This window comes from Marmota marmota, unplaced genomic scaffold (assembly GCF_001458135.2).
Source record: "Marmota marmota marmota unplaced genomic scaffold, marMar, whole genome shotgun sequence".
In the NCBI taxonomy this organism is placed as follows: Eukaryota; Metazoa; Chordata; class Mammalia; order Rodentia; family Sciuridae; genus Marmota; species Marmota marmota.
Window position 1 is genome coordinate 15,460,735 of NW_026000241.1, and position 10,038 is coordinate 15,470,772.

The following is a 10,038-nucleotide window of genomic DNA, read 5'->3' on the forward strand; positions in this document are numbered from 1 at the left end:
TGCCTAGGACAAATCTGTGAAATTTGTTCTCCCCTTTGGTAGGTAGTCATTGATGTGATTTTTCTGCTTAGTTTTTTTTTGTGGTTGTTTAAATTCTTTTTATTTTAAAGTCTGGTTTCCTAGGAGTTACCCTATGTCCCTCTGAGTACTCAGCCAGTGAATAACTAGTGATTATGCTTATATATCAGGAGCCACTAAGGCTTTGCTTTACCAGAATCCTTCTATGAATTTAAAAATGAGCATTTTCAAAGTTCTGTTTTCCAGTTTACCTGGATTTCAGTTTGAGCCAAGCATTTTTTTGTGGGGGGTAGGGGGGTTGTACCGGGGATTGAACTCAGGGGCACTTGACCACTGAGCCACATCCCCAGCCCTGTTTTGTTTTTTATTTAGAGACAAGGTCTTACTGAGTTGCTTAGCATCTCACTTTTGCTGAGCTGGCTTTGAACTTGGGATTCTCCCATCCCAGCCTCCTGAACCGCTGGGATTACAGGTGTGTGCCACCGTGCCCAACCCTGAACCAGGTCTTTTTGAGTCTTCTGTGTTCTTGTGTGTATTCTCAAGGTTGGCCAGAAGTGTTTGACTAGCAAAGGCCTCTTTGTCTCTGTTGTGCGTGTATGTATCTTCAGCCAGGATATTTTTATCTCAATCTGGACTGAAGTTACAGGCTATAGAGGCACTCTTGATTCTTTCTTGTTGGTTAGTCTTGAAAAAGTCATTTCCACTCACAGTGTCACTGGATGTAGGTGTTGTCCACCATTTGTAATCAAGAGAGCACTTCAACTCTGACAGAAGAGCTGCCAGTCATCAAGTTGCATGTACCTTAGAGGTACTATCTCCATGCAGACTAAGCTGGGGATGGTTCCAGACCAGAACACCATGGAATCACACTGTTCTTATCTGTGATGCAGTAGTGTTTTCAAGCATAAATGTTTCTCAGGTTAATTTCCAGAGTACTGAAATGGTTGTTTTGTCCAATTTGTTCAGCTTTAAGGTTGATTTTTAGGGGGGAAGTCTATTAATTTCCTCATTGAATTGTATCTAGAAGATCCACTCTTCCACATGTATTTTCTTGTCTTGAGATTGTCTTAAGAATAAATACATTTTGCAAGTAAATGTATGGATCTGGAGAGTCTTGCGCTAAGTGAAATAAGCCAGTCCCCAAAAGCCAAAGGTCAAATGTTTTCACTGATATGTGGAAGCTAATCCATAATAAGGGAGAAGAGGGGAAGAATAGATATTCAGTAGATTAGACAAAGGGGAATGAAGGGAAAGACGGGGGGTAGGAAAAGGAAAGACAGTGGAATGAATCTGAAATAATTTTCTTAGGTACATATATGAATACACCATAATGAATCCCACCATCCTGTACGTCCGTTAAAATGGGGTTCTAATTAGAATAAGATATATTCCAGGCTTGTGTAATTACATAAAAATGAATTCTATAATATATAATTAAAAAGAATCAGTAAAATTTAAAAGGCAGGGGCTGGGGATATAGCTCAGTTGACAGAGTGCTTGCCTTGCATGCACAAGGCTCTGGATTTGATCCCTAGCAACACACACACACACACACACACACAGGAGCAAAAATAAAAAATACATTTTCCTTCTATAAAGAAGCCCTTAAATAAAATCTCTAAAGAAAAAGGTTTTATGGTTATATTTTGTATTCTTAAAACTAATTTCTAAATAAGAAAATTTACATATTGCCACATGCATAGATAATATGTTGCTATTATTAATCTCACTTTGCAAGTGAAGAAAATAAGCCTTGTTAAGTTAGGGGATTTGCTTAAGCTTACAAAACGGGTCTATAAAGAAGTTTTCAGTGGCTTATAAACTAATTTTGAGGACCATTCTGAATGGGAATTTCAAAGATATTTTTGGCTGTGATTTTATGTCAAAGTAATACTCTTTAAATGGCAGCCTCTTAGGTAACTGTTAAAAGGGGTGATGCTTAATTAGCTAATCAAGAACTGACACACTGAACAAAGTGTGTTACAATGTTACAAATGTTACAATCATACAAAGTAAAGCTGACTGAACTTCTTTGTGCCTGAACTTAATATCAATTTTTATTCCTTTTCTAACAATTTTATCCACTTTATTTTCTCTCTAAAAATATAACTTTCATTCTCTTGCTTTTTGTAGGTTAGTGTTTCTGACGCATATCATTTTTCTCTCTGAAGAACTTCTTTTAACATTTCTTACAACACAGATATTGAGTTCCTTAATTAAGAGTTTCTTAATTCTTGTCTAAGAAAGTCTTTATTTTACTTTTGAAAGGTAATATCACCAGATACAAATTGGAGGTTGGTGGGGTTTTCTCTCAATACTTTAAATATTTCACTTCCTCTGTCTTCTTGCATGCATGTTTTCTTAAAGAGAAGTTGGATGTAATTCTTTTTTGCTCTTCTACAATAAAGTGTTTTGTTTGGCTTATTTCAAGATTTTTGTCCCCCTTTAGAAGTCTTTGGGTTTCCCCAGAGACTTCTTAAATAAGGTCCAAGACATGAATATCTTCCACTTGCAATCCCTTAAAATTTCACAGAACTATTTGGACAGATTCAAAATGCTCAGTTCATCTGGCAGTTGAGGAAAACTCCAGTTTTCACCGTTAACTACCCAAAAGAAGACCTAGCACCCTGCTGAACCCATTAGGTATTAGAGGCAGAATGTACCTCACTTGGGCACTCTACTGGTCCTTCATATCAGCTAATCTGCAAATTAGCATCCTTTGATGGTGGTCAAAACTATCAGGCCGGGCTGGGGTTGTGGCTCAGTGGTAGAGCGCTTGCCTACCACACATAAGGCACTGCGTTCAATCCCCAGCACTACATAAAAAAACTAAACAAACACAATAAAGGTATTGTGTCCAATCACAACTAAAAATGTTAAAAACACAAAAGTAACAGGCTGTATGTTGGAAGCTGTCTAGCAAGCTGTGATAATTTCTAGTGGGGGCCCCATAGTTCTAATGATCCCTTTGAATTACAGTTCTTTGTGATTGGATGTATGTAACTGGAACATACATATTCAGTATTGTTATTTTCCTGATAAATTTTTCTTTTGTTATTACGTAATGATCCCTTTTATCCTAAAAATGTGCTTATGTTAAAGACAATCATGTTTTATTTTAACATAGCTAAACTAGCTTGCTTTTGTTAAGTATATTTCATGGTAATCAGTCTTCCCTGTGTTCTGGCTTTATTAAAGGTCACACTTAAAAGAGTACCTAGCCTTAAATTAGCCCAGTACTATGTTTAGGTGTAAATTTAAAAATGAGCCCCCTACCCATTTGGGCATTGTCTTGGTTCTGTTTCTCAAGATTTACTGTTCTGCCTCTTAAATGTCTCTTTCATTTCTTCTTACCATGAGGACTTCTTCGTTTCATGTTCATCTACTTGGTAATTTTTGTTTCCTAATTTATTCAGGATTTCTTTGTTTTTAGCAGTGAAGGGTATGTTTTGGGGCAGGAGCCTGGGACTTAGTAATGACAGTCTCTGGTTTCCATGCAGTTGTGCTATATTGTTTGGGATGGGAATTTTCTGTCTCATACCCCACCCCTGCACCTCTACCCACCCACCCACCATGGCTATTGAACCTAGGAGAGCTCTACCATGAGCTCTATCACCAACCCTATTCATTTTTTTTGGAGACAATGTCTCCAAAACAGCAGGGTCTTTTTGCTAATGTGTCCAGGCTGGCCTTAAACTTGTAATCCTCCTGCCACAGCCTCCTGAGTTGCTGGGATTACAGCTGTGCACCACCACGCCCAGCTTCTCACACTTTAAATCAGAGATTCAATCTTTCATATTCAGTGAAATCATCTGGAAAGCTTTAAAAAGTATCGCTGCTTGGTCCACTGCCAGAAATTCATTTAATTGGCCTGGAATAAAGCCATGGCACTGAAGCTTTTAAAAACTCCCATGGTAATTCTAACATGCAGCCACGGTAGAGAACTACTACTTAGACTTTAGCAGTGAGCAGTCTGAAATATACAGAGACTTACACAGAGATGGATATTTTTAGTAGGTTTTGCTACTTCTCATATGTTTAAGGTCCAGTTGTTACTGTAGGTGGATTTGTGTGTTAGCCTGCTGAATCAGGTCACATAATTTTCTTCCATTTCTATTGTGTTTTCCCCTGACCCTTTAGCTTTAGAGATTTTTATTAGGATAAACATATCTCTAAATTAGACTTTTCTTTCTGTGTCTACCTACCCAGATATTTTTCCCATTAAGAAGATTAGCTCTAACAGAAATGTTGGATATTTTAAGATGCTTAAATGTGGTATATTTCCAGCTCTGGTTTTGATTCATTGCTTCTCTTGACCTCTTTTCAATTTTTCCATAAACTGTGCCTATTGATGAGTAATAAAAATGTTATGAGTACAAACTTGTATTCTGTACTTATGAGAAGGCCAAGCATTCTTTGATATTCTTTTTAATTTTAGGAGGAATGTGTAACTTTTGGGCAGTGGTGACATGTGAGAAATGACAGTAAGCAATGAAAAACAAAACTCACTATTCTTGCTAAATAACAGTAGGTGGATGAATCAACTGATGGGGCTGCTGAGTTGTTTAATAATTGTTTATGACAAAGTGAAAAAAGTTCTTTAACCTGAGGCCTTAGATTGGTTTTCAGATACATAGTTACAGATCTTTTTCCTTGAAAGGTCCATTGTCCTGTTGTGTGTGAGGACAGACTGTGGTGTATTTGATTATTCACTGGGTCATGATTTTCCTCTGCTTTTACTCCTGGAGACTGTTCTGCAGATTGCACTTTGGGTTCAAAAGAGAAACATAATTGATTATCAGGAAAAATAAAAAGTGCAGGCTCTACTGAAAATCGTATTGATATGTTTTCATTTATGAAAGACAGAAACTTAAAAAACATTTGTATAGGTAATCCCTATACATGGCTTAAAGCATTCCAACAACACAAGATGGTGTATGGTAAAAAGTTTCATCTGTGCTGACTTATGTTGATACCATATACCTTGAGGTGATGTGATTAAAAATGACACTCATGAGTTTCCTTTCAAACCCAACACCAGTCTAACAATGAGAAAAATGTCATATAAATTCTTTAGAAGAATGTTTGACAAAGCACTTGACTAATGCTTCTCAGAACTGCCAAGAACATCAAAAACAAGGAAAGGATAAAACACAGGTATTCATTCGTTATACATAGTATTTCATGGTATGAATGAGATGTGCCACAGCTTAATTGGTTTCTTACTGATGCAGTGGTTAGGTTTCTCACATTCTTTGACTGAAGTGTATTAGTTTATAACTCTAACATCTGGAACGAAGTATGAGGTCAAGGATAGGGGTTGGAGTATCAGGGAGGGTACAATCTAGGTTTTTTTTTTTTATGTTGTTGTTGTTGTTTAGTTGAAATTTTTATTTACTTTGTTGATAATCCACTTCTTTACAGAAGAGGATTTGGAGTCAGGTAGTGTCCTGCATAGTTTAGTTGATGGGTATCTGGGACATGCTAAATAAGATATAGGTCCAGATGTAATTCAGGATAAAATGGGGAGGCAGACCTGGAAATACAATCATACAGTAATACACTGTGGTAACATTGTAATACAATCTGCTATAAAAACACATGAGGGAGTGGCTAATCTCTACTCCCCCCCACCCCCCACAGCTTTTGATGAGCTCAGAAAAGGGAGTTGGAAGTTAGTGGTTGACTCAGTTGAATGGCTTTTGTCACTAAGGGAAGGGAATGTCCTGAATTCTTTCCTATTTGTAGTATCTAAAGTCAGGAGACTCTGGGTTCATGGAGCAAAAGCAAGTCAGCTTCTTCCACTCTATTGAATCAGCTTCTGGGAAAACACTCATAACGGTGCTTGGGTTTCTGAGCAATATACAACACTCAAGATCACAATTTCCTTATGCTTCAGTATATATCAAGGAAACGCATTATATGCTGTGGTATGATGCTGCTGCAAACAGTTGTGAAACTGTTTGCCAGCAAATGGTTATGTTTAAAGATGGAGGAAAAAGGGACATGGACAGGAAGGAATGACGTGTGTTTCTCTGACTTGTTTTCCTGATAGATAAAGCTTTCCTCCACGAGCTGGCCTTGCTTTTTTTTCTTATCTAGCCTTAAGTACTGCCTTTCTTTTTATTTATTTTTTAATATATATATTTATTTTAGTTGTAAATGGACTTTTATTTATATGCGGTACTGAGACTCAAACCCTGGGCCTCACACATGCTAGGCAAGTGCTCTCACTGAGCCACAATCCCAGCCCCTAAGGTACTGCCTTTCTTTTGTTTATTTAATTATATTTGTTTTAATTGCAAAATGACTACATGAGTACATTCTTAGAAGATATTTGAACACTCTTCCCCTTGACTTTAGCCCCACTCATCACCATGGAAACCATTAAAGGATGTGTGTGTGTGCGTGTGTGTTGTGTGTGTGTGTGTGTGTTGTGTGTGTGTGTAAATGTAAGTAAACAGTCATATAAAATGCACTCTTATTTGACTTGTTCATTTAAAATGTGTTAGAAGGCATTTCATTTCACAATCTGTTGATGGACATTCTGTTTCATGGATGTAGCAGAATTAATTTAACCTTTCCACTATAGCTGGTTGTCTAGGTCATTGCCTTATTTGTTGTTATTATGCTAGTTATTACAAACAGTGCTGCAGAGGAATCTCTGTATATGTGTGTGTGTGTGTGTATACACACACACACACACACACACACACATATATATATATATAAATTTTTTTTTTAGTTGTAGATGGACATAATACCTTTATTTTATTTATTTTTATGTGTTGCTGAGGATTGAACCCAGTGTGTCACGTGCTAGGTGAGCACTCTACCACTGAGCCACAACCCCAGCCCCCACTGTGAGGCTTTTTCTAGGCTATCAAGAAATGGATTTGCTGTTCTTAGGACTTAGAGGTTTTTAGTATACCAAAGAAAACATGTTGTAGACTTAAATGGATAGTATAATATCATTTATACTGGGGGAAATGTCCAGGTAAGCCATAGGTAATATATTTGTTAATTGGACTAATAACATTTGACAACTTTGGAGAGAATACTAGACTTAAGAATGATGGTCAAAGGACTTTGATCTTCTTAGTGATGTTTTAAAAAAATTTTTTTGTAACAAGAATATATTCCTGTATTACTTGAGTTGTTATAAATATCAATAAAAGTATAGTTGGATTGGAATAATTTATATCTGTCTTTATGCTATAAGCTCAGAATAGTCTCTACTTTCAAGTGCATATTGATTATTTTAACAAAATTGATCAGTTAGGAGTTGGTGGGTGGGTATTTGAGGTTCCAGAGAGAGAATGATCTAGTATTTGTAAAAAGTCTTTAGTAGAAAAGTTAGTATTAGGTGAGGGGAGATATGCAGGTCATGTTCTTTGGCCACTGTGATCTCAGTCGAGAATATTTAGTCACCTTAAGTTTTTTCTAGATATTATAAGAAGAACCTATACCTAATTGTGGTTTTCTGTTCAATGTTTAGATTCTGGTAAAGTGACTAAAATTTTAAAAAGCTTATTGTTGGCCTTAATACCCTTTAATACAAAATAAAGCATTTAAATATTGCTTGTGTTGTGTAAATACAGTAAACAATTGCTTAAAGTATATTACTCCAAAGAATATATGTTTTTTGAGATGTGACTTTTTTTCCTTAAAGAGATGTGAAAGCTGGAAATATTCTTCTTGGAGAAGATGGCTCAGTACAGATTGCAGGTAAGGATTAGTGTTCCTTTTTATTCTGATTTAATGGTCAGTAGAACCACATTACATATCTTTTATGTTGGTATTTTTTCCTGTTCTCTGGGCCCTCTCTATTCAAGCATCCTGTGTTAGTACATCCCTGCTGACTCTCAAGATATCTTCTACTACTCATCCCTCATTTCTGATCTTGGACATTTTTCTGACCATTACTCATTACTTTCCAGTTGTCCACTCCTCATCCTGATCATGGTCTTCTGCTTTGGATTCTCATCACATTCTATGCTTAGCATTCTGTACTTTGCTTTAAAGGAGAAATAGTCAAGAATCCTCACTATGTTTAAGAGTAAATATGCTGTAGAGAGATAATATAGAGCTGCTTTTTTCCTAGGAGAAACTATTTGTTAATTATCAAGAGGAATCTGAGAAGTGGAAGTGCACTTTTGGCAGCTTCATAACTGTGGGATAATAAGAGCTGGAGGCCAAGGCCTGCCAAAGGTGGCTATCCTGATGAAACACCGCCTCCTTCAGCTTGGTCCCAAGCTGCTAAAACAGTCAAATGTTTGACAGGAAAAAGGTGGTTACCCAGACCTTAAATTATTTCTTTCACCTTTAGCAGATAATTTAGGCAAACATCTTCATGTCCTTGAGTTAAGGAAATGTTTTAACCAAGCCACATAATGCTCTAACATAAATTTGAGTCCTTTAAAAATAGCAATTCTGTTTATCAGAAGAGGAACAAGCAGTTTTATGACTATGGTAAAAAGGCAAGCCATAGAGTAGATGTTTGCAACATGAATAATTAACAGGGATCAAATTTAGAACATATGAATAACTCACTAAGGTAAAAAAAATAATAAAGTGGGCAAAAAGATTGACATAGGCACTTCCCAAATGAAGAAATCCAAACATAAATATAAAATCTTATTAAATGAAAAGTACAATCACATTGGAATAATATTCTCAATTGACTGACTTTGTAGAAATACCTGGCAGTACCAGTTATTGGTGACATATTCACTAATGATGGAGTATAAATGAGTTAGAACCATTTATTAAAATTGAAGAGGTGTATATTGTAAGACTATGATTACTGCATATATAGCCCAGAAAAACTCACCTCTATGTTTACCACAGTAATCTTAATCATTATGAGTTTGAAAAAATTCATCACTTCATCAGTAGAGCATATAAATAAATTGTGACTAATTTATATATCAGAATACTATATATAATGAGGGAAATGAACAGATCTACAGCGACATACAAAAACATTAAAAATAAAATTACAATGTAGGATGATAGACTAGATGTGATATCCTAGCCTAGTGTGAATGGCACCAAACAGGAATTCAGGAACAACTTTGCTGCCTCTCTTTCATCTGTGTCCAGTCTTATCTCCAGGTAGATACTGCCTCCTTAGATAACTTTAAATATTTTTTCATTTTTATATATTTATTTGTTTTTGTATGTATGGTGCAAAGTATTGAGCCCACAGCCTAACAAATGCTAGGCAGGTGGGTCCTCTACCATTGCTACACCTCCAGCCCTATTTGTATTTTTTTTTAATTGTGATAAAATATAACATAAATTTTGCCATTTTAACCATTCTTAAGTATATGGTTCTGTGGCATTAAGTATGTTCATGTTGTGTAGCTGTCACAACCATCCATTTCTGGAACTTTTTCATGTTCTTCCACTAAAACTCTGTACTTATTAAAAAGTAATTTCCCATTACATTGTCACCCTGATTCTGAACAACTATGATTTTACTTTCTGTCTCTGTGAATTTAACTACTCTAAGTACATCATAACTAGTCATACAACATTTCTTCTTTTGTGATTGGCTCATTTTATTTAGCATAATATCTTTGAGGTTAATCCATATTATAGCACATTGTGGATTTTCATTACTTTTAAAGACTGAATAATAATTCCTTTGTATGCATATACTATATTCATCCATTTATCCATCAAGGATGATAAAAGCTTGTTTCATCTGCCTTTTATCTATTGTGAATAATGCTGCTATGAACACATGTATATGAACATCTGAGTCCCTGTTTTTCATTTCTTTTGAGTATGTGCTCATAAGTAGAATTATTGGATAATTCTGTGTGTGTGTGTGTGTGTGTGGTGTTTTTTTTTGTTGTTGTTGTTTTTTTGAGGAACTGCCTCAAAAACATGGCAGCTGCTGTTTTCCTTTTTTTCTTTTTGTAGTGGGAGTTGAATCTAGGGTTACTCTACCACTGAGCTATATCCCCAGTCTTTCTTTCCTATTTACTTTTTTTTTTTTTTTTTTTTTTT

At 35.8% G+C, this 10,038-nt stretch overlaps 1 protein-coding gene across 3 annotated transcripts in view; it reads left to right on the top strand.

Annotated features, from left to right (window-relative positions):
* Oxsr1 (oxidative stress responsive kinase 1) overlaps window positions 1-10,038 on the top strand; it is a 110,245-nt gene that overhangs the window by 45,128 nt on the left and 55,079 nt on the right. For all 3 annotated transcript variants that reach the window (XM_015489484.2, XM_048794941.1, XM_048794942.1), the window contains one exon: window positions 7,691-7,746. In XM_015489484.2, coding sequence (XP_015344970.1) covers window positions 7,691-7,746 — 56 coding nt within the window. The remainder of the gene's footprint in view (window positions 1-7,690; window positions 7,747-10,038) is intronic.